At 41.7% G+C, this 25,972-nt stretch overlaps 1 protein-coding gene across 6 annotated transcripts in view; it reads left to right on the plus strand.

Moving 5' to 3' along the window:
• Positions 1-25,972, plus strand: part of APP (amyloid beta precursor protein) — a 235,177-nt gene that overhangs the window by 195,114 nt on the left and 14,091 nt on the right. For 3 of the 6 annotated variants that reach the window (XM_090272616.1, XM_090272635.1, XM_090272653.1), the window contains 2 exons: positions 13,153-13,374; positions 22,371-22,424. In XM_090272616.1, the coding sequence (XP_090128742.1) occupies positions 13,153-13,374; positions 22,371-22,424 (276 nt within the window). The remainder of the gene's footprint in view (positions 1-13,152; positions 13,375-22,370; positions 22,425-25,972) is intronic. The other 3 variants (XM_090272642.1, XM_090272626.1, XM_090272662.1) reach the window with 1 other exon arrangement.

The raw sequence follows: 25,972 nt of genomic DNA on the forward strand, positions 1-25,972 counted from the left end.
GCAACAAAGGAGCATTAAGTCTCCACTGAAACACTCCCTGGTGTTTGGAGGGTGAACACCTCTGCATTAATGGGGCTAAATTAAACTCTTAGATTATAGAGTTCTTTTATTCCTCTCCCTTATCTACCTGCCCCAGCCTTGAAGGAAGAGCTCACTAAGAAACCACGCTCTACTCCAGTGCAGTTATTATAGCCAGAAGTGATTCTCTTATCAGCAAATGGTTAATATTCACTTACAGTGTATTAATGTCCTAGGGAGGCTGTAACAGATTACTGCAAACTGGGTGGCCTTAAACACTAGTTCATGCTCATCAGTATCAGTCTGGAGGCTAGAAGTCCAAAATCGGGAGGTCCACGGGGCTACGCTCCCTCACGAGGCTCTGAAGGAGCATCTGTTCCATTTCTTTCTTGTGTTTCTGGTGCTGCCTACAATCCTTGGCATTCTTTTGTCATATAAATATGTCACTGCCACCTCTGCCTGCACCCTCTGGTAGTATTCTCCCTTTGTCTCTGTCTCTGTGTGCCTTTTCCAGTGTGATCATGAGCCTACCGTACCCCAGTAAGGTCCACCTCCCTCCATATAGGATGGAGGTCCTGTCTTATTCTAGTATGATTTCATCTCTACCAGATTGCATGAGCAAAGATCCTATTTCCAAATGGGGCCACATTCACAGGTACTGGGGATTAGGACTTCAACATATCTTTTAGGGGAACACAATTCAACCCATAACAAGCAGGTTGTTTTTTTCTTTCCCTTAACTTCTACAAATTTGAAAAATTGTCCCAATTTTTTTCTGAAACATTATCAAATTTAAGTCAAAGGGCTGCTTGTCTTGAATGGATGACCTCTTCGTTTAAAAGTAATAATTTCCATATTTAATTGGTACAAATTGTGAAAGGCTTTAAATGCTTTGCATTTGCCTAAGGCTGATTAATGAGTAAATTTGTAAACTGTGGGTGTTTTAATTAGCCAGGTTTAATTAATGTTTACCGCACTTGGAAGATGAAGAGACATGTATAAATACACCATAATGTGAATCATTTTTTAAGTTTGTTGTTGAAGCTTAAAATAGGTTCAAACAAAGATCACTTATATTACTTTAAAAAAAAAAGCTGTTGGAGTGCTATGGTAATTAATTAGAGAGGGCTCTAAATTTTGAGGTGAATTAATTACATATCATTGAAGATCGTGTTTCAGTACTATACAGTCAGAGAAAGGTAATTATATTTTTATCTGATTATATAAAAAGTAAAGAGTAGAAATCTCAGATCAGAATTGATAATTATATAGAGTATCATAATTTTGGATGAAGTCTTTGTTTGTTTTTGCTTTTTTTTTTTTTTTTTTTTTTGTCCTAAGTACAGACTTTTTTGGAGAAGGGTAGAGGTGAAAAAAAGGTCAACTGTGCTGAGATGAAAATAACATTTTTAAGCAATATTTTTAAAGAAAGGAAATTACTAGAAATTCTTGTAAATTTTCAACTGGAGAAGCGTCAGGGGCTTGGATGAGGTCTAGTGCTGAGACTGCAAGGCGATTAGAAGGAGAGACTAGGATACTGTCACCCATATGAAGCCAGAAACTGAGCACCATGAAAAACAGCGGAAGGGGTTGTCCATTCTTGGTGACGAAGGGGCCACGCGGGGTAATTCCCAGCATGTTCAGTGGAGCGCACCTTCTGTCGCCAGGGTCCGTGGTTCACAGGGCAAGTTAAGGCAGAGCTGGGTCTGCTTCAGTTTTCATCTCCTGCATAAGTTTCTCCTTTGTTTGCAGAATAAAAAAACAATAAGGTTGCTTTTTTCATCACCTCATGTATGATAATAGTGAAATGATTTAAAGACAAAAAAGGCCCATAACTCTTTCTGTTGATTTAATCTTTATTGTATTCTTTTTTCCATTACCAGTTAGTCCCCTTATAATCCCTTCCCCCGAGCAATCACCCCACTGTCATCCATGTCCATGAGTCCTTTCTCCTTTTAGCTCAGTCCCTCCACCCCTCACCCTCTTCCACCTGTCAGCCTGCTCTCCATCTATGAGTCTGTCCCCATTTTCCTTGTTAGTTCAGTTTGTTCATTCAGTTCCACGAATGAGTGAAATCATAAGGACCCATAACTCTATTTGGATATGAAATCCCCTGCTCCATGTAGTTCTTAACAGTAACCACCAAAATGATGTGATTGTTCAGCACTGCTGTTAGACGCTGTAAAAATTTTCACGAAAGACATGGCATTACATTGTGGGTAGGACTATTCATTCTCTAGCAGAATTCAATATACAGTAAATCCCATTGGGGGAATCTAATGTGGACTTTTTCCCAAAAAAACCCTGCAAAATTCTTCTAGAATCTGGAAAACTTCCATTTCCATCCCAGGGCTCCCCTGTGAGCTGTTTCAGTGTAGATGTGAGCTCCCCAGGCCCCTATTCTCAGCGGCTCCAGACATCTTCACTGTGATGGCTTGGAATACTGCAAATTCAACACATCTAAGTAAAAACTGTGTTTCTACCCTATATTTGCTCTTCCGGTAGACAAAACTGAGATCAAGAATGAAAATATTACCAGCCCTCCAATCACACCTCTACCCTGTTCCAGTCGCAAGCTCCGCCTGCACCACCACCACCACCATCAAAGTGACACTGTCCTTTCTTGTATCTCCTCCCCCAAAGGCTGTCTGGCTTTGTCCCTCTAGTATACATTTGTACCCACTGTCTCTTCCTCATGCTTCAGGGTTGACATGTTCCTTAAGTATCTTATAATACCTAGATTTCCCCTACATCCCTTTTTTTTTTTTTTCTTTATAATTTACTTATTAATGAACTGCTGGCCCCTCAGCCTGTAGAATGCCATAGTCTGGATTTTGCTAACTGCATACTCCTGGTGCAGGTGAGCATATCCATTTGCCCTCTGTATCCCACAAACTTTTAAAAGTTCTGCCTTCTGTTTAAGCTGCTTCCTGTTGTTCACTTATCTTGTGTCCCAACAGCCATCAGAGTCCCAGCTCATGACAAGTTCATCCTCTGTGCCTTGTACACGCACTTATATCTACTACAACAGCTGTGTCGCTTCCTTAGTAAATCCAGTAAATCCATATTAGCAGTATCCCCAGCTCAAAAAACCCAGCTTTTTTTTCTCATTGTGTTCATACTGTTTACCTTAGCACTTGTAAGGGAATTATTTTTATGTTCATCTTTCCTCCAGGCCATGAGCTCCGAGTTAAAAAAAAAAAAAAATTACCTTAGTTATTTCCTGCACTGGCCTGGAAGATGGTAGATAGTTGGATTACTGAACAGTTGAATGAATGAGTAAATATATGAATGAGCTCATTAATTAATGATAAAATGGTTTTATTTTTTCTTGGCTCCAGATTATTTTCGTTAAAGTGAGTCCTTTCAGCCTCTCCCACTCCTCTGCCCTGTTAATGCCTCCCTGAACACAGACACTGTCCATCCACCTCCACGCCCCCAATGCCAGGCACTATCCGTCACCAGGCTCGGTTTCCCCGTGCATGGTTCAGTGATAACACAGATCAGCTAATGCAGAAGAGAAAGGCCTGTTGCTCTTCTAGAATTGTGCACTGCAGAGCAAGGTTTGTGTCAAAGAAAACACAAACAGACCAGTGTGCAGAAGAGCATAGAGGGTTGGTGTGGGGTTTTTTGTAACATGCATAAATAAACATTTACAGTGATCTGTCATGTATAGAATTGTTCTGTGATTACTACAGGAGCTCATCCTCTCTTGTAGCATATACATATTTATATTTATGTATTTATATGTGTGCTGATCTTATTCAGACTTGCCTGGTCCCCTTAAAATTATCAGCAGGAATCTTTAGGCTTTTTGAGTGAAATTAACTATGGATGGATGTTGAAAATTTTACTTTCTGCCATGAGCTACTGCACTAATACTATTCATCCTTCTAAAGATAAAATTCCATCAATTAAACATTTATCAGATATGAATCAATTAGAATGCACTTCTTTCATAGCATAGAAGAAAAGGATTCCTAGCTATTGAGAGGGTCATTGTTTCCCACTCCTTTGGCCTCCCCCAGGATATCTGTTACCCAGATAAGATTAAGATAGACACTCACAAGTTTGGGAGGGATGCTGATCGGACATCCTCCCAAAACACAGGTTTTATTTCATTTTTCCAATTTACTCTCTATCGGAACACTTAGTTAGAAGTAAAAACAAACAAAAAGCTGTACCAGCTGTGGAGAGCAACCTACCAGAAAATTGAGAAATACGTACTATAGAATGAAATGGGAGAAAAATTCACCGTGATTCCAGTATCTTGGTATACTGCCAATCCCAAGAGGCTCTGCGCACTTAGTAACCTCCCAAAGTTTATTCTTGTTGACCACGATCATAAAAATTAGATCATAAAGTGATGATGGAAAGAGATGAAATGGTCAATTCTGTAAAGATAAAAACTATTTTAAAGAATGATCCTCTTGGTTTCCTCTGGTGGTGGAATTGCAAGTGAATCATTTCTTTTGTTTTCTACATTTTCTGCACTGAATTTGTGTTAATCTTGCAATTGGTACCAACTGTTACATTTTTATATAAAAGAGGAATCCCAGTGAAGTCCTTCCTCACTTTTGCCACAGAGTTAGGATCTTAAAGACATGTTTGAAGAGAGAATGCCATGTAGTAACAAGGAGTTTGAAACCCCTTGAGCATAGCCATAAAAGTACACACCTCTCAACCAGCCCAGGACAGCCAAGCCAGTTTTTCCCCTAGCATGTGAAGAGACCAGTTTCCGGGGTTTTCAAACCACATGAGATAACTGACCTATGTTTAAGGGATATAAGCATAAAAATCACATTTTATTTTAGTTTGCGTAAGACATGCAGTTTGTATCTGTTTACATTAAGAGCTGTACATGCATGTTTACTATACATGTCAACCAGAGGAAAAACCCAGATATACGCAGGTTAAAGCTGGCACTACAGTTTTAGCTCCACCGTACTGAGCTTTATATTTTAAAACAATTTCAAACTTAAAGAAAAGTTCTGAAGATATTCCATAAAATTCCTAGTTTTAAAAGTAACTTGCAGACACATTAGCCTTTTATACCTAAATTTTTCACTGTGTGTTTCCTTAAAACAAGGCCATTTATTTATGTGTGTGAATTATAGCTTCAACACGGCATACTTTCAGAAATTCTTTCCATAATAAACTTGAGTTTTGGTGTAAACTTGAGAAGAGTTTCCCCGTAGGGACTGCTTAGGCTCCCGACTACCCAGGCAGAACGAAGACTCCTGATGTAGTCAGAAATAAGATCGGCACGTTGGCACAAGTTCCCAAGTAAACATAGGGAAGGCACCCTTTCATCTGTTTTTGATTCCAGGGGGCCTGACTGACTTTTATCTTGATTTCTGACTGCTGCCTTGGGTAGAACTAAGTTGTTTGATCTATGTTGTTTAAAATCCAAAAGGAAATTTGTCTTAAATGAAAAGGGACATTTTCCATACCCTCAGTCTTAAGCCAGGCAAGTGATACCTCAGGAAAATGTCACTTGCAATAAGAGATATTCTCATGGTGATGTGTAGCCATGTTTGTATGCCTTCCAGGGACACTTTGTTGCCATAAGTGGGCAAAGCATGCTCCATTTAAAATTCATGTCCAAGAAACTATGAAAGAAAAATAAACCCAGAGTCAGACGTAGAGGCTGACTTTTAAAACTGTAATTTTCAAGATTGATAGTGTGGCTAAAAATAAGAGGCCTGACCTAATTTTCGGGAGGTCAAAATCAAAACTAGATTTGTGGAGCAGCATTGCTCTGTGTTCAGATGTCTGTAAAAATTTTTCCCAAGTTGGAAGATGTGACAGCACTTATCACTTGTGGCCACTGAAGTCATCAGTCCCTGCACCCGGATGGGAGAGGATATTTAGGATGACTGAGTATGCAGACTCAACGCACTGATCAACCATTGAATAACTGAAGATCCCAAGGTGTCTGAGTTATCTTAAATCTGACTCCCAATCCGTGAAACCTGATGACAGTTCATGTAGCTATTATATTTATGTCCGTCTCCCAGAGATAGGAAAATCTATAGGAGATGGGTGTGCAGAGGGGAACTGCTGTTGAGGATGGGCTGCCGAAATGGAGGTGGCGAGTAAGGCCTCGCTTAGAGAAGGGAGCGGTACATGGCTGTACACCTGGGAACCACCTGCCTTTCCAGCTCTGCTCTACCATCAAGAAGCTCTGTGACTTTGGTCTGTGGCTAGAACCTCTTCCCTTGGTGTCCTCGTAGGAAGAAAAAGCTACCATTGCATGCATCACTTTCTAAATCTATCAAAAACGATGTATGCAAAACAGGATGCTTGTGATGATGGATATGTGTACACTTCTATAATACTGGTCACTGATCCAATTAAATAGTCCTGGTCTTCTCCCCAAAATGGAACTTTTCATGGAATCGTGAGAAGGTTGTACAAGGAATCAGGATCCTTGGGTTCAGATCTCAGTTCTGCCACTTGATGACTTTAGGTGTATTTCTCAAGATGGATGTCACAGCTTGCTCAAGTGCCAATGGGGGGTTGTAATTCCGGCATAGAGACTAAAGTGGGTATCAAGTGAGCAAATGGACGTAAGAAGGCCACAGAAGGGGACGGTGTCACTGCTACAGTTGGTGTCATGCTGTCAAGGTGTCCTAACATGCCACAGTTCACTGTAGGGCTGCCCCACTCATCGAAATATCTTAATGTATAGTAATCACTGGAAGACCACAGTCGCTCTCCCCCAAGTCCGCATGTCAAACAGCTTCTGCTCCGTTGAACTATCAGTAAGCCCGTCCATTCCTGGATATAACTTTGCTCACCAGTGAGGGGGAGCCCGGCAGTGTAAAATGAGTGTGTGCCCTGGTGCCCTCTCCACTCTGATGTACAATTCTTTCCCTCGGAGCCTGAATACCGCTGACCGTCTCCTGAACACTTCCCCGTGCTCGCTCCTATTTCATTTCCTGCCTGACAGATGGTCTGACAGAAGAGGAAATTCATAAGGAGTCTTTCCCTCCCTGTGGCTTTCTGGTTCAGAAATGTTATCGTGGGCAATACCTTCAAGGAGCTGGGTTCTACGAACATGGCTTGGGGGTGTTTCGGAGGAAGGTGTCCCCTGGCAGAGTTGTTTCTCAGCCACACTCGTTATTCACACCGTGTTTTGGTTGAGACCTGTTGTGTGTGAAAGGGATAGCTGAGGCCACTGTGTAGTGATGCTTTTGTACAACGTGTGGACAGACCATAATGAGCTTAAGAATCCCATAGAGGCTGCGTTAGCTGGCAGGGTCTGTATGCCTAGCCCTGGGTGGGGCCTGAGAGTCCTCATTTCCACAGGCTTGCATAGGAGGCCCACGTAGCAAGAGTATAGGTGACAGGATTTCAAAGGAAGGAGTGCAGGCCCAGGGGTTTTGGGGGCCATGGGCATTAAGTATAATAAGGAACAGTGTGGCAGTTATATGCTGAGCCCAGAATCAGACATGCACAGAACTGTGGTTGAAAAATTAAATCTGATCTCACGGTCCTGGGGTGGGCAAAATGCCTAGAATGGATGACAGATTTATCGTAGAGCTTCCCGACCAGAAAAAAAATTGCATCCCTTTTATAAATACTTCCAATGCAGCTGTGGCAGTTGTGGGGGAGAGGGCAGAGAGGGCCGTGTACAGAGGTGTGTGTAATCCTCGGTCCTTTCAGATGTACAAGTAAATATTTATTGGAAAGACAAGAATTGGTCGCATGAGAATCCCCTGTTAGATAAGGTTGAAAGGAAATTTTCGTTTTGGGGGAAGGCTGCTGGTAAATATTTATTTTTGTACCAGGAACTAGAAGAATCAAAATAGAAAAAAATGATAACAGTAATGCAGCTTCAAGCCCATCCTAAAGAAAAAGCAGTGAGCCTAGGGGATGTCACATTCACACCAGGCTCCATTTCAGACCTTTGCTGGCTGTGTTTTACATGGGACAAGGCTGAGGCCAAACCTCCCTTACGATTGGGTAATTGTCCTCTCCACCCCAAATGAGCTTAAAGGATGTAAGGGGTGGTCCAGTACTTACAACCGAAGCTTGTAAAAGAGAACTGATTTACCATTTGTAAACTTTATTTTCTTGAAATCGACAATGTGACAGTTAAATTTTTAGAGGGAGTTTGACTAGTGGATTAATAATTAAGAGAAGAATATTAGAATTCATCTGTTTCCCATTTAGCAGCTCTTCTATGAGGCTCTTGCTCTCCAAAGTCATGGAAGTCTATTGCTTCTACAGAAACAGAATATTTTAGTCATTGGAATGTGAAATGGCTATGGGTGTTTCTTTTGATGTTAGTTTCTTTAAAGATGTTCAATGACTGCTAAGTAATGAGGTATTTTTGTTCTCTTTACTATGAAGTGTGTCTGATACGCATCCTTAACACATTTTTACAAGGGCAAGGTAATGGGGTTTTTGCTGAATGTTTAGTATTTGAAATTAAATATCTCTGTTAGTTTTTGAACTGTAGATTAAATACTACCATCATTGACCTTAGTTAAATATTTCCACTTAACTGCAAAGCTCCTGGGCCTGGGTATCATAGAAGAAAATAATTAACTCAGAGGTAATATGGCAGTTGGCAAATGCAGATGCTTAAAAGCGTTGGAAATCCCCACTATATGCCATCAGAGCGTTTTAATAAAATATTGCATTAATTCGGGTACAAAGATAATCCATCAGGGCCACCAGCATAGAAGTGTGGTTTCTGTGTGATTAGTCTCACCACAGAATTCAAAGATACAGTACCACCCGGAATGAGCAAAGACATAATCACATTTGGCTCTGGATTTTTTTATCACAGGCAGAATTACCCAGTGCCAATGGTGTTAGCCATTGGGAAAATCCTGAGCCCTTAATAATATCAAGAAGTAGCTGGCTGTCTTGGACGGTTCAAAATTGAATCCTGCCCCAGCTAACGGAAATCCATCATTTCCACCCTCTGTTTGTCCCTTAAAATCACATCAGTTTTCTTTGTTCCCAATGAGGTAGCCGGAGGTGGTGGTTTCTGAATCTCTGTGTCGATTGAGATGGGAATGTGGATTTCTGCTACTTTGTCCCAAAAATCAAAGCTTAAGTGCTTTTCACTCTGCAAATAAATAAATAAATAGTATATCTTGAATATTTCATTCTCTATTTTCTGAAAATGAATATAATCATAAACCAGGGGCTCAACATTTGAAGAGCCATTTGGAGGCAATTTTCTGCCAATAGTATCAGTGAGAGATAAAAGAGAAAAGGCAGCCCTACAATTTGCTGCACCCTGAGATGCCGTGGATACCTTATGAAGTACAGATGTAAGATTTTCCACTCTTGACAGTTGCCCACTCTTACCTGTTTGCTTCCAGGGCTGAGACGGGCACAATCTTCCTTCCATGGGGCTAGTGGTGTTTAAGTCAGTGTTTAATCCTATAAGAGTGGAAGACATTGCAGAACCAAGTTAGGCTCGTCTCCCTGGCTTCTCCTTGTGCCGGTAAAGGAGCATCCCCGTGATGAGACCAGGAGGGAGCCCTGCCATGGCACGGCGCAGGCAGGAGAGGTGGGGGCTCAGTGTGGGGAGGTCATGTCATGCAGCCCAGCCTGTTCCTTGTTCCGTGAAGTTAATGCCTGTCTCATAAAGTTGTTGAGGAGAAAATCACAAAGTGTGGGAACATTCGAGGTGGTCTTTAGAGAGTTCCTGTACATGTTCTACAGATAATCAAAGACGGGGTTCTCAGGTGGCAGGAACAGAGCACAAAGGTGTCCTGATGGGACTGCATAATCCAGTTGGGAAATAATCCAAGATATCTGAGATGCTCAGTGTGAGAGAGGCGTGGTGTTAGGATTCTGACACCGATTCCACTGTGCGGGATTTTCCCCCTCCACCACCAAGCAATTCTGTGACATCACCTGAGTGTTCTACAATTCAACCCAAATCTGACATTGTCTATTTGGAAGTAGCGTCAGATCCCACAGGTTTAGCACTTAGACTCCGAAGACAGCCCACCCCTCTCCCCTACCATAGTCAGTCGCACCTCTACATTGTCACCTGGGCTCCTGATGACCGGCTATAAACCGGAAGTTCCAGCCACCTCTTGCTTGGGTTCTGTTCATCTCGAATTGGTCACAGGACGCAGAGAAACATTTTACTTACTAGATCACCAGTTTATTATAAAAGGATATAATTCAGAAACAGCTAGAGGGAAGAGATACATAGAGTGAGGGATGAGGAGAGGGCACTGAGCTTCCATGCCCTGTCCAGGGCATCACTCCCCAGCACCTCCACCTGTTCACCCACTTGGAATCTCTCCAAACCCACACGTTACTGTTTTCGTGGATGTGTCAATACATAGGCATGATTGATTAGATCATTGGCCATTGCTGATTGAACTCAGTCTTCAGTCCCTCCCCTCTGCCTGGAGCTGAGAGAGGGGAAGGGAAGTTCCAGCTCTCTGATCACATAGTTGGTTCTTAAGGGAATTTCTTCAAAAAAATCATCTCATTAACGTAACAGAAGAGCCTTACAGCTCTCACAGCTTAAGAAGCTGCAAGGGTTTTAGGAACTCTGCCAAGGACAGCCAAATATACATTGTTTATAAATCAAATATCCCAAGTGTGTATGGCAGAGAGCTGTGAGCTCATGAGTAGAAAAAGTGGGCCAGGATCACAGAGGGCCTTTAGCTTCTGGCTAAGTAGTTGGGGTTAATTCAGTAGAAACCGAGGAGCCACCGAAATGGGAAGAGCCATTTCTCAGTATCAGGAAAAGTTATGGGGAACAGAGAGGGATAAAAATTAGAGTAGGGACAGCAATGAGGAGGCCTTCACAATTATCCAGGCAAAACGTAATACAGCAGTCCCTCTCTATATCACGGTTCACTTATCGCGGCCTCACTGTATCATGGGATTTTAAAAAAATATTATGTTTAATTATTTATCGCAGATTAATTTGCTATATTACAGGATTTTGTGGTACTGTATGTGTATGTTGTTAAAGTTTATGTAGGTTTAAGAGTGTAGAATAAATATAAGGTTCCTACTTCGTAGGGGGTGTCTAGAATGTAATACCCGTGATAAGTCAGGGAATACTGTAATGCTTTAAGGTAGCCAGTAAAAAGGGGAGTGAGAAGTGAATAAGGGAGTCCAAAAATAGAATGTAAAAAAAGCTGTCAGTAATTAATATAAGTATGGGACACAAAGAAATAGAGTCACAGGTGGTTCTGAAGGTGTCATACCTGTGGCTGGTACCATAGTTCTGCCATGGTTAGAACACGGGGCCTTGAGTGCAGTTTTGTACATTCTAAGTTCATGGAAGATACCAGTTAACAGATGCAGCAAACTGTTAGAAATGTATAAGCGAGAATGGAAAGGAGAAGTCAGAGCTGGGGGAACACATTTCTAAATCATCCAAAGGTAAGAGACTTTAGAGTTTCAAAGCGGATGGGATTTCTAAAGGGAGAATTGCAGAGAAAAAAAGTAACAAGACGAGTTACTCAGAGAAGTCACAAGGAACAAGCTTAGTACGGTATGCACGACAAAGGGACAGCACTTTCAGATAGAGAAGGAGGGTAAGTTACGATAATGCCACACAGGCTCAAGGAACATGGTGCCTGGTGGAGCCAAGTGCACATCATGGTGAAGGTTACTTCCTCTCAAGACAAAGTGTAAGCACCAAAAATTATTCCAGAAGATTCTTCTTTAGTATTTTAAGTGCTTAACAGTCACGAGCATAAGGTTTATATAAAAGAAATGCTCATGTAATGTATTAAAGCAGACACTGGCTAAGTATTAACCCTCACCTGTGACTCTGTAAGACATGAAAAAGTTGGAAGAAATCTAATAGGGGCCTTAATCTGTATGAGAAAGGTCATTGCAAACATCAAATATTGAATATTAGAACGGTCTACAGTGAACAGATATATATTACGCTCAAATTAGACTTCAAAAGAACTGATTTGCTTGGGATTTCATCATTTTAAATAATATCTTGCAATAAAATCAACTTCATACAAGGACATTAATCTTATACTCTAATGCTATTCTGTCAAATAGATTTAATAGAACTATTTGGAAAGAATTTTAATTTTTCAGATAAACTTTTATTGATTTAAGAGAATGTAAAGGATGATAGTACAATATTACAAGTCAAATTTAAACACTGATTTTATTTTCTTTATTTTCTACACCAATTGCTTTGAAATATATAATACAGTAAACTGTTGATGGAGGTATGACTAGAAAATGAGATATTCTAATTAATATTGTTAATAGTATAGTTGCTATATATGAATGTCTTATTTTGAAAAATATATCACACAGAAATACCTAGTAAATCTTTGGCAACACATAGGAAATTCATACATCTTGTGATACCCTGTTTATAAAGCAATAATTACACTTGATAAAGCTTTTTTTTTATGTAAAAATGTGTGATTTGGGAATTTTCGTTGGTCTTACAGAACTTCAGACAAAAGTCAATTATATTCCTTACAGTTGAGTTTGTTTAGTCACTGCTAAGGAGGTAGTAACTGATAGGAGTTTTTGAAAAGAAAAGCAGCAGACAAGGCAAGGATATTTGCTTTGAGATCACATGAGACATGTTGGGAGGGAGGGATGTTTCACCTTCAGAAGAGGAGGCTGGAGCAGAGCTTCATGTGTGCAAGGCCATAGCCCAAAGGGGACTGTTTCTCTGTCGCCTCAGAACACGGATCATGCCCCGGCAGGGGAGCCTTTGGGGAAGACAGGCTCGTTCAAGGCAAAACCGTGAGAGCTGTTCAAGACCGGGGCAGGCTGGCTGGGGATTCACTGGCTATGTCCTTTGGCTTGAAAGAAATGTACCTTGCTTACTAAGACCACTCCACGGCACGCACATCCCCAGAGCATGCTGTTGGTCCGCCGGTGATCATAATTGACTGGGAGAATCTGTCAGGAGAACATGACAAACTAGCTGTCCCGGTCTCTCACCACTGGAAGGAGCATCAGCCCTGGTCTAAGCAATTCTCCCGGGGCTCACAGCTGGTCTTCGGCACTTGCTAACTATGAGTTTGCACAGGTGGCTTACCTACCATGTGCCCCAGTTTTCACATCTGTAAAATGAAGATGATAATGGTACCGCCTCTTGGCTCTCAGTGAGATTGTATGTGCTTTGTCTTCTTTCAGATGAGCTGCTGCAGAAAGAGCAGAACTACTCGGATGATGTCTTGGCCAACATGATCAGTGAGCCAAGAATCAGCTATGGAAACGATGCTCTCATGCCATCTTTGACTGAAACCAAAACCACCGTGGAGCTTCTCCCCGTGAACGGAGAGTTCAGCCTGGATGACCTGCAGCCCTGGCACCCTTTTGCGGTCGACTCCGTGCCAGCCAATACGGAAAACGAAGGTAAGAGGCCCGGGAGGGAGCAAGAGCCTTCTGGTGTGTACACAGCTCTCTCGCGTCCTGAAGGGGGGGACTTCTGATGAATTTTTTTAAATACTTTCTTAGTGAGAGGTATTTTGTCATTTCTGGAAGGAAAGCACAATATTCTATTGTGTTTATGAAACAGTGGCCTGGAGTGCCCACTTTTGATGAAAGTATGGAAATCACAGTTCACAAAGTGAAGAGAGAAATTTCAGCAGGGTCTGCATGAATAGAGATTTGAGAGGCCCCCCCCCCCCAATAGTTCTTATTTTGGTTGTTTATTCCAGTGCATTAAATTTCAGATTGTATTAAATGGTAAAGGCAAAGACAGAGAACCACTTATGAAATGTAATTTTGCATAAGAGTTCCACAATTTTGTATTTAGAGAGTGAACTATAAAGCAGCTGTCAGAATTAAAATACACATTGGTCTAAGTGTTTTTTTCCTAAGTGTTCAGAGAAGTGTTTGTCTAAAAATGTGCACATTGGCTAATGTGCTTTCTTTCAGACGTCTTAGCAGAAATGTTCAAATAATATCAATTTAGGAAAAAGCATCTTTCAGATAATTTCACATCAATTTTACATGTTCAAAAGTATAAAACTTTGAGCATAGGACACCCTGATCTTGAGATACTAATGGCATATTTTTTAAAAACACAGCAGGATTTTACGTGTGATTTTCTTTGGTAAAGTAGCAACTTTTGATGGTGGTAATATTTGTAATACAGATATTTGTAGTATGGGTAACTCAAAAGGCAGTCAGTGATTTCTCAGACTAATTCTGAATCCAATATAAGACCTTAAACACACTGGAGAGCGTTTGTTTGTTTGTTTGTTTAAGAACCACTGTAGAAAATTGTCAAATAGACTTTTCATAATATGAGTAATCACCCCAACTTTGTTTTATTAATTTTCAAAAGGGTCCCTTATAGTATTAATATCAGATATCAACAGCAGCATTATTTATGACATAAAAATAATTGAGACTTTATTATTTATAAAAATAATTCTTACACAGAGGGAGAATTGTAAAGACTTTAGTTATCAAAAACCCAGGATAACTTTCTTATTAAAGTAATTTTTATAGGTGGAAACATCTTGGCCACTTAAAATCCTCATTGTGCAGTCTCTGATGAGAGTTGTTTGTGGAAAATGCTCAGTCTCATTTGTAAATTAAATGTACACAAGATTCCTCTTTTCCCCTAGAATATTGGGCTGTTTGATTGAAGGTCATGTAGGTAACATGCGGAAGTCTTAACAAACTTTTCTGATAGACTATTATTGTCCTTAATGTCCTTTATACCACTAATGTTAAGTGTTTGGTGTGTCGTTTATGTCCAGGAGTTAGCTTTTTATGAAAAAAAATTAATATAGAGATTATACTGTTGCTTTTATAAAGAATTATCAGTTTCTCATGATTTAAGATATTTTCATTTTTTCAAATATATAGTTTCTGTAAATGATATGTTCCCACTTAATATTTGCCATTATTAAAGTAGGATAAAACATACTTCAGTGCCGAAATCATTTTTATGCACACACATACATACAAATATTAGAGACTAAAAGTCATAATTTTATTAATGATAAAGTTTGTGGGGGAGTCCCCGTGCCTTGAGCCATAACATTCGTCTTCGTCAGGCTGATGGCTAGTCCGAACTCCTTGCATGCGTGGGAAAGGCAAGTGACTAGCTGCTGGAGTCCCTCTTCGGAGTGTGATGTCAAAGCTGCGTCGTCGGCGAAGAGCATCTCACGGATGAGCACCTCTTTGACTTTGTTCTTGGCTCGTAGACGGGCCAGGTTGTAGAGCTTGCCATCGGATCTGGTGTGAATGAAGACACCCTCGCTGCAGTCCTTAAAGGCGTATTGGAGGAGCATGGAGAAGAAGATTCCGAACAGCGTAAGCGCGAGGACGCAGCCCTGCTTTACTCCGCTGCTGACTGGGAAGGCCTCAGAGGTTGCGCCGTTGTAGGACACCGTGCTGTGCATGTTGTCGTGAAAGGACATGACCACAGCAAGCAGATGTGGTGGACAGCCAATCTTCCGTAGCAAGCTGAAGAGTCCGCTTCGACTGACCAGATCAAATGCCTTCGTGAGGTCAATAAAGGCGAGGTAGAGTGGTTTATGCTGCTCGTGACACTTCTCCTGCAGCTGGCGTAGGGAGAAGATCATGTCCACTGTTGATCGGCCAGCTCTGAAGCCACACTGGGACTCTGGGTAGACGCGGGAAGCAAGGGTCTGCAGGCGGGCAAGAGCGACCCGGGCGAATACTTTGCCGACGACGCTGAGGAGAGAGATGCCCCGGTAGTTGTTGCAGTCACTGCATCACCATCGACGGATACACCCTGGAGGTTGTCAACGACTTCACTTACCTCGGGTCCACCATCTCGAGCTCTCTGTCAGTCGACTTGGAGGTCAACCGGAGAATCGCCAGGGCAGCCACAGTTATGGCCAGACTGAACCGGCGAGCGTGGAACAATTCCAGCCTCACTGAGAAAACCAGACTGCGCATCTACCAAGCCTGCGTACTCAGCACTCTCCTCTATGGCAGCGAGACATGGACCACCTACGCAAGGCACGAAAGGAAACTCAACAGCTTCCACATGAGGTGCCTGCGACGCGTCCTGCATGTCACCTGGCAGGATAAGGTCCCCAACACCGAGGTGCTGAAGCGAGCCAATATGAGCAGTTTGCATGCAGTTCTTAGCGAGAGACGCCTCAGGTGGCTCGGCCATGTCAAAAGAATGGATGCAGGCCGTATCCCCAAAGACCTCCTCTACGGCGAGCTAGCAGAAGGCCAGAGGATGACAGGGCGCCCAAAACTGCGGTTCAAAGACATCTGCAAAAAGGACATGACACAATGCTCGATCAATCTCAACACAAGGGAAGTTCAAGCAGACGACCGCCTAGCCTGGAGGCTCGCGGTCAGGCAAGGTACGTCACGCGCGGAGGCTGCGCGCAACGAGGAGGCGGTCCAGAAAAGATCGAGGCGGAAGCAGCGTCAACAGCAGCAACAACGGCCATCTGCCTTCACCTGTACCAAGTGCGGCAGGGATTGTCACTCCCGAATCGGACTGCACAGCCATTCTCGGCGGTGCAGATAGACTCTCAAGAAGCTACGCCATCGTCTCTCGAGACGGACGGCTGCCGACGACGACGAAAGTTTGTGGAAAGAGATTTAGAAAGTGAAAGAAACTAAATTGGCAGCAGAGTAAAATGGACTTACTGAAATGACTGTGCATGTTTGTTATAATACTTGCCATTTCTCTTAAATGTTGTGCATTCTTTGACATATGGACTGTACATGTGCAGAGTTTAACAAAAATAAAAGACACCGAAGTCCTGTTCATGTTAACTTTTCAAATTTAGTGAATACAGTGAAATGCAGTGAGCCTGGTGCCCTGTAACACACTATGGAAGAGCAAAACATTAGGCCATCCTGCAAGATGCTGCATTCCCTGAATTTCAAGTTTTCCCTTTACTTTCTCACTATCAGGGATTGAAAGCTTAACTGCTTTATAGAAGAATGTCAGCCTGCATATTTCCTTGGTGTCCTTCATGAGGTCAATTTAAGTTGTCATTTATCCTAGTAATAGTATAAATAATACCAGCCGTTAATTAAATCTGCCTTTATGTGCCCTAGACATTTTATCTTGACTTATATGTATTCATATACATAGATGTGATCTCCATTAAAAGTATATGCATTTTATTAAGCAAGCCGCTTGATATATCAGAATTTTTAAATAGTAGTCAAACCGACCCATTTCGGTTAGGGAAAAAATGGAAGGATTTTTCCTTTTAAGACAAAAATAATAGGGAGGAACTATGTCTCCAAAGCATCTTCCTAAATAAATCCTAATGCCATTGTGATCCCTCTCCTTCCTTCCCCCTCCTTTTGTCAAATAATCCAGAGAAAGAAAAATCAAACTAACTATACTGGATTTCCCCAAAATGGTCACTTTTTGGAAAGCCAAGAACAACACAATTTGGAGATGCCCAGAACTGTAATGGACTGAACACCTCTGTTCATATGTGGACTCCAAGTGTGGTCTGTTGTTATTGGACTCAGATTCCTAACAGTACACACACTGTAGCATTGGTCTTGGGAAAAAAACATCCATGCATGCAAGTCTGAGAAAACACACACACACACACACACACACACACACACACACACACAACACCACCACCACCACCACCACCACCACCACCACCACCCCACCAAGCCCTGGGGTATTGCCAACATGCCTGGTTGGGCAAAGTCCTTGGATTGAATGCTTCTGGATTCTTGACACAAATAGAGCTGTTGCATTGCATAGGCCTCATCCAAAGAGCTGATATTGTTAAAAATACGAACAGGAAAATCTTATATTAAAAAGGGTATTGGAAGTAATAATATTTGAGATCTCAGAGAGCCTGAGTTCTAGTTCTCACTGTCATCAGACCCAGCACCCCCTTTATAACATTTTTAAAAGACTTCTTAATAATGAATCTTAAAATGGACTGACTGATTTTGGGGGTGCGGAGGATCTCTATAAGGGATCTAATTTATAATAAGTGTTTCAGCATGTAAGTGTTGGGCTCAACTACTGAATGAAACAACAGCCTGGCCAGGTGTCTGTCCCACGTGACTGTGACAAATGCAGATGCACGCTGCTTCAGGCCGATTCCACAATTCAGGTTCTCCGAGCAACATGGACATGACTTCCTAAAATAGCAAATAACTCAGGACAGCTCTAAATAAAACAATATTCCCTCAGTTTTCCCAGTGGTGAGCTCCTGGACTATCCAGGTTCCAGGAAAACCTGCAGAAATGCTTTGTGTTTGTTTATAAAACTGAGCTAGGTTCTGGACTCACATAATCATGAATAAAATAAATTGTATTGGTGGCATTGCCCTGGGCCTGGCCTCTGACATCCCAGGTCCCCATCTACTAAAAGCCAATAGCGCCCTCCCTCCTTCAGTCATGGTGACAACTAAAACCACCTCGGCACCCTCATCCCCACCATCCCACGGGATAATGCTCCCCACCCCCCACTTTGAATGATGTGGATCAAAGTTTACATTCCAGTTGTGCTATGTGCTGTGGGGAAGTGACAGAGCCTTTCTGGCTATTTCCTAGTCTGTAAAAGAAGTTGATACTAGCTCCTAACCAAAGACAAGCTGGGAGCATGAAATGAGGTGCCAGGTGTGAAGTTCTTCACAAAGTGCCTGCAACATAGTACATGTTTAGTGGTACTTTTTTTCTCTCTCTCCAAATAGAACCCAGGGTCTTATCAGAGGTTTTACCAGCTTGTCTCAAGGAGAATCCCTCTGTGACCCTAACAGTAGATCCTTCAATTCGTGAATATAACAAGCTATATACAGGGTGTGGCTAAAGTAGGCTTATACAGATATGAAACACGGAATTTGTTCTTGTATTTATTAATTATTGTCCTTATCTTTTATACCAACTGTCAACCGAAGTCTTACCCTTCCTAGGAAGTTCTCCTCTCTTTTGTCCCTCCTTCCAGAGCCCTGTTTCTTGTTCATCTGACAGACATGGGCTCCCACATGGAGCTGCTGAAAATACCTAGAATTCTCAGAGGATTTCCTTTCATTGTTCATGCAACCCTTATCATGATAGCTTCAGGCACTTACCGAAAATGTGTTGTTTCTCAGAAGTGCAATCAGTGAAGTCCAGATAGAGGGCCAGACACCCAAGTGTTCTTTTAATTTGTACTGAAAAAATAAGCGAATCACAAACACAGTTTTCCAATATCTTAGGCTCTTCAACCAGCTGCAATTTGCCTGAAGAGATTTTTATTCTGGTTTTTTGGTTTTTTTTTTCCCAATCCACAAAACCTCACTGGCTAAACTGAAGTGAAGCTGTCATTTATAACACTTCTTCTCATGGATCATGAAATCACATGGCTGGAGCGTTTGTGTTAACAGCATTTTAGTTTGTTCTTTTTTTTGTGACTGCCTGAGCAGGCCAGCCAGGACGGTCGCTGTGGAATGCAGTGGCCACCAGAGAGTCTTTGTCCAGAGCACATACATAAAATACTACAGCGCCCTTAACAAGGCACAACATGTCCTGTAAGACTACATGTATGTACTTGCAAAGTGAAGTTGCCTTCTGCTCTATTTTTAGTTGGCCATAAAAAAGCAATGAACAAATCACTGTCAGTGATGAAACTGAGATTTAATTAAGTCTTTCATTAAACCTGAAAAACAGTCCTCGTCAGGCCTCCATCACCTTGGGCCAGGTGAGAAGGTTGTGCTAGGCAGTGTTTAGCTTAGAATTGGTCTATTGCAAGCAATGCCAGAACTAACAAACTCAGGAGTCCCAGAATTTCAATCATTCTGTTTTTCTGTTCTCCTAAGGAAGGATTTAATTCAAATCTTGCTGAAGGCAGGGAAGTAACACATATCTGCTTAAGTTTTATTTTAACTTTTTAAGATGATCTGCTTCTTATTTTTGATTTATTAAACAGCCAACGCAAAATGTTTTGAACACTATGAAATCACCTGGTTTAACAAGTAATAGTCCATTTGAAAACTTACAAAGCATTTGCTGTAAATTGAAAAATAATGCGGTAGTTTGTCTTGTCAATGTGTAGTCTTTATTTTTCCAATAATGTCAGAAGTGTCTTTTTAAAAATGTATTGATGTCTGATCACCGAACACGAGAGTCATTTTTTCAGTATTAATTCATACTGAGTCAGCCTCAAACTGTTAAAGCAGGCTAGGAATTAAGTAACTAAAACTATTACTGTTTTACCTTCCTAAGAAAGAGAAGAGGTTTTGTTACTGTTTTCAAATGATACACATACATTGAAAAAAAGCAGAGAAATTTATAGGAATAGTCTCCTCTCCCAGAAGTAACTGATGATAGCTTTTTTGTGGGGATACCTTTGGGGCTTTTTTCTATGCACACTTGATAACTCTTCGTTATTCCCTTAAGTAATGATGGGATGGAATAGTCCTGAATCATTTCTACAGTTCTTTCACGTGTCTGCACATTTGAGCCCTGGAAGACCCTGTTGATTTGAGACAAAACTGAGAATCAGGAAGAATGTGGCTTGCTCAGGATCACAGAAAATAAGTCGTGGCATTCAGGTGGACCCGACACGACACGGGCAGCTTTTCAGGCTGTGTTTCAACCCCAGGCTCATCTGCTTCCCTCTGAGTCTCCTGCTGCTTCTGACGATTTTACCATTGATCCATGCGATCACCCCTTAATTACTTCTTTGCTCCGCCAGTGTGCTGTCGTACAACCTTATCTTCAATTAAAGCATCATTCAGGGCCCTTGTGAGGAAACTCAAAAAATACAGTAATTTTTCAGTTAATTCTGTGTTACAAGGAGCAATAAAGGCCCTTACTCTATGTGTTTGCAAATTGGGGGAAAACGATGAAATATAGACGAGCTATATTGTTCATGTGTCTTGTCTCAATCTAATACACAAATGAGGTATTGGAGGTTAGTCATACAACAATTGTTGTTATAGAATATCTTATAAATAGGGTATTTTATAAATGTGGTTTTATAGTATTTGAGAGTTTCTGAAACAGTTTTCAAATTGGTTCTGTTTTTGTTTTTGTTTTTGTTCGTCACTACAATTAGAAGTTGTAGATGTTATTATTTTTATTTCACATGTAAAGAAACAGCCTCAGCAGTGGTGAGTTGCCCAAAGTCACGTCCATTGTCAAAGTTAGGTTCAGCCGTCTCCACCTTCCTTTCGCCTCTGCCGTACCACTGTCTGCATGAGAAAGAACCAAACTACGTTTCTCTCGATTCGTCCAGGTGTCTTAGTATTCTCGGAAACATTATTTTCTCATATTTTGGAGACTTGGCATGCTGCCCCTTTCTTTGCCCTCACTGTTCCTGCCAACGGGTGACATTTAAAATCGATTTGGGTTTATTATCCCACCTTGCATGCCTGGGCAGTGCCCATCAGTAAGCCGGATCCTCTCACTGAAACCTCGGGTCCAGAAGCCGCCCGTCAGGCACACCTTGTCTTCCCCTGGACTCCTCTGCTCACTCGGCCTTCCCTTCCCACCTTCCTATGTCCCAGGCCTTACCCAAGGGGCTCTTCCCCTCTCTCGGCTTCCTTTGCCCCTCGTCCGTGTATTAATCCTAAAAGCTTTGTTTCACTCCCTTGCCTGTTTTCGTCAAAGACCAGTGTTTAAGTTCAAGTTAATATTTCTGAGAATCAGAAGCACTTTGGGAATAGCAGCCAATGGTAGATAGCGGTGGCACTATTGTGCCGCCTGCACTGTTTTCTTTGGGCCAGCCAGACCCACAGTACTCACACAAGAAACGTTGTGAAAGACAGCAAGTACGAAAGGTATCCACGTTTCACACATTTCAACTGTATGTCATCTATTTAAATCAGCCTTTAAAGAGAGAGAGAAAGACTGACCGACTTAAGCTTTGGTTTATCTCTTTTACCCTCAAACTGGGAACAAATTTGATTCACTAAACAGCAAGAGATGCGGTGCAATCTCTCTCCCCATGAAGTCATCTTTGCGTTTCCCCTGGAGATTTTACAGAGTCCTTTTGTAGCTAACTAACTGTAAAGTAAAATACGATTGGACGGTGGTAAAAGGAGATATCATTAAGATTTTCTGCTGGACTGGGTGTAATATATTTATTTCGAATCAGAAGACAAGAAACTACCTGTAAACGCAGAGCGGGGAAATTTGCACGCCCCTCCCCCAGCCCCTCTTTGATGTCCCCGTGTATCCTGGTGAGTGCTTTGGTGAGAGAACTCGGGGGTGGGGCTGGCGCGAAGAGCCCTGAGCCTTTTGAAGTGGTTCCCCCTCTCGCTCCTGACGCTCAGATTAACTCCCTGTGGTTCTTTTCCAGCTGCTCTTTTTTTTATAACTTGTGTATTGCACATGCTTTTTTCCCTGCTCTGTGTTCAGGAGCCTCGACTTACCATCTTGATTTGTCTTGTTTGCTTTCCGTGTGTCTTGCTTCCTGCGCCCAGTCGAGCCTGTTGACGCCCGCCCTGCTGCCGACCGAGGACTGACCACCCGACCAGGTACAGCCCGGGTACCTTCTACCCCTCAGCATCTTCCGCTTGCGCTTGCACAGATGCCGGCCTCGTCCTTCCTTATTAGCCTCTCCGAGACACATACATTGAGAAACAGGATTTGAAACAACTTGGAAACCAATTTTTTTTTAGATCCCCTTTTGCTTTTCCTTATGCTTCATTCCTTAAGTTGTTTCCCCCCACCCCCTTTCTGAGCTTTCCTATTAAAACAAGAAAAGAGAGCCCTTCCAACTTTGTTTCTTGATCTTTTTATGTGGAGAGGATGATACAGGGTCTGCCTGTCCTCAGCAGTGGAAACCCACTCGGACGCAGCCTGTCTGCTGGCAGCTGGGGTACTGGGCTGAGCATCTCATCCTTTCTTGCTGGGATCCGGATGGTCCTTTTCTCACTGAACGGGGCTCACACTTCAACCAGTTCCTCAAGAACATGTGATTTTCTAAAAATATCAGAACTGGAATATCTCCATAGCCCAGACATTTTGCATTTCCTCTTTTGTAGGTTGTATATACTTATTCTCAGTGAGTGGCTAAAATGACACAATAGATGTACGTGCCTGACTTTGCATACAAGTCCTTTATTCCTCATATTCCTTAAAATTCCCATTAACACCATAATAGCCACTTTTTTCTATTTTTACAGTTTCCCAAGCATTAAGAAAAAGCATTTTTCTTCGCTCTTTGTTCTGTATTTAAGCTAAGTCTCAAACTTAGTGTTAAGAATGATCTCACACCACAACATGGGCACACACACACCTGACTTTGCCACCATGAACAGCCTCACCCAACTGACAGTAGGCAGTGTCAGTGACTCCGAAAGAGGAGAGAAGGTACTGAATTAACAAATCTGTGTATGCTGGGAGATTTTACTCCTCACAGTGCATACCTTTGCATATTTATTTTCTTCTTTAGCCTCATCATGTCCCTGTGCAGTAATCAAGGAATAGGAAATGAACCTCGTTTGAAGAGGTTAACACAGACATGCCTGGTTCAGATAGAATCAGCCGTGGAGCCAGGAGCACACCCTACCCCTCTCGCAGGCTTCAGCCACTTGGGTCCCCACCCACAGTCATTGAGGAGAAACTCCGAGTCTGACTCATGGCGTCTTCATGCCTCGGCGCTGTGATTAACAAGGCAGCAGGGACTGTGGAATGACACATCTTGACAGCTGATTTCGTTGATTTTATGAACCTGTCTGTAGGGCTTCTCAAAGGAACTTAAATTAGAGTAAGTCAGACACAGCCTTGGCTCTCTTTAATATCTTCCTTATTGCCGGTGTCACACAAGTGAATGTCAAGGAGCCAGCAGTTGACACTCCCATCCTATTCAGCCCACTGGTGGGACCCAGGGCAGAGGGTCGGTTTCATTCTAACTACAGCTGAGACCAGGCCAGGTTGGTCATTTCGTAGGCCTTTTTTTTTCATGGCGCTCTCTACTTTATTTTTTAAGAAAGAGATGCTTTACATATCTACAAGCATAAAATGTGAATCAACTTTTGTTTAGGTCTTACATGGGGCATGCTGGGCTGATACGTTACTATTGAAATATCCAGGATGGGGCGATACCACCAAAGTCGATTTTTTTTTTTTTTTTGGATCTAACATGAATGAGACTTTTCCACATATTATCGAACAAAAACATTGTGTTTTAAGGGAAGAACTAGAGAATAATTAGATGTAATGGATAGGTGGAAAGAAGGCCTACCTAAAGTCTTTGTTATAATGATAGCAATACTTCATTTTGATATTTCACAAAGATGAATGCATTAAATGCTATGGAAGATTAAATAAGAAAGAAGTCCCCTGCTCAGAGGAGCTTGAAATATAATTGAAGGGATACACACAATCTGTATATTCAGAAAAATGAGATGGAAATAGAAAGGCAGGGAGCTACAAAGTACATAAAGTATGAACCTTGATGTCTGTGCTATAAGCAGACGAGGCACTAACAAAGGGTGTGTTAACCAGGCAATTGCTGGAGATGAGTTTTGAGAAAGGTTTTGAATGATTTTAGGCACACCCACGAGCCACGAAGAGGGCAGTGATTCTGTACAGATGAGGGCACAGCCTGGGCCAAGCTTCTTACAGAACATAAGGCTTGGGTTCCCCCAATAGAAGAAGGCCATAGCCAGGAAAGAATGCTCAGATGTGAAGTGGGGAAGATTCTAGCTGAGATATGTTTATGGATAGCTATATTTGCTAGATATGCATAAAGATACACAGATGCACTCTATTTTTGTGCTTATAGTGACTCTGTTGAGCATTTCGACCAGTTTCTCCCCATTTTGTAGCATTAGTTTTGGTTCTTTGTTTACCGCACTTTATAAGACTACGTGCTTCAGTCTGAGGTGCCATATTATATCTTTAGATTTTACAAACTTAGAAACCCTTCCCAGGGTTGTCATATCATGTCTTTTTTTTTTTTTTTTAAATAATCACTGTTGTCACTCCGAAACAAGTAAAGATCAGGTTTTTGTATAATCACAACAGAGGAAAATGACTTCTTGACTTTCATGGCTGAAACACCAAGGCTCTGTCACTTGTAGGATGTAGAGTCAGGTAGGGAACACGGTAATATCAGGGTCATTTCTGAGCATGGTGCCCATTACAGCTCCTCCCCGTGGTTCATTTCCAGAGAAAAATGGACTCTGAAGAGGAAGTTACACCATTTGACCAGAATAAAGAAGAAAAATGCACTACCAGCCTCTTCACAGGGGTGGAAAGCTACCCTGTCCACTATAATTTATTACCACCCTTCTCCCGCCCTAATAAAGGAAACTAGGTCCTTGACCCCAAGCTCTGTGAGAGGCTTCATGAAGGATGTGCGTCCCTTTGCCCTCAAGTGAACAACAGGCTCTCCTCACTCACCATAACTTAGAAAACTGGGGCTTGGGATCAGCACAACCCAGATAATGCATCTGGTGAGCTTATGAACAAAGGTCCCTGCAACTTATTTATAAATCAACCCATCATGTCTTAGTACAAACAATGTTAACTTATCATCATTGATGTTTTCCTATGTGCAAGCTTATTATTTTTCTTCCCCTTTAGTGAGATTTGCTTAATGTATAGAAGGTCTTTTCAGTAAATGAGTATACATGCTGTTTAAAAATGAACTAGCAGGAGCTCTTTCTGCTGAAAGTCTCCCAGCGATTGAGCTATAATTATTTGTTGTTCTGGCTTGATATGTGAAGTGGAATTTTTTTTTTAACCAGCAGAAGTATTCTTGGTATTCTTTCAGAAATAGTGTGGGCTCTTAACTTTTTGAGCGGGGAGCTCATTCTTATTTTTTGATGATTACTTGGTCTCACAAATCTAAAAGAAAAAATATTCAAAAGAGTTTTTTAAAACTCTCACAAATGTAATATTAATATTGCATTGCTATACCCTGAACAGAAAAACAAAAAAGTGAGGTATAAAGAAAATCGCTGTGGTCCTACAGGGATCTCAGATTTAAGAGTTTATAGAAAGCTAAAAATGTACAACTAGTAAGAAATAAGAGTGTTAATGTTGCAGCCCAATAAAAATTAGTGTCAAAAAG

Source organism: Furipterus horrens, unplaced genomic scaffold, assembly GCF_987537825.1.
Source record: "Furipterus horrens unplaced genomic scaffold, mFurHor1.1.pri manual_scaffold_1, whole genome shotgun sequence".
Lineage (NCBI taxonomy): Eukaryota > Metazoa > Chordata > Mammalia > Chiroptera > Furipteridae > Furipterus > Furipterus horrens.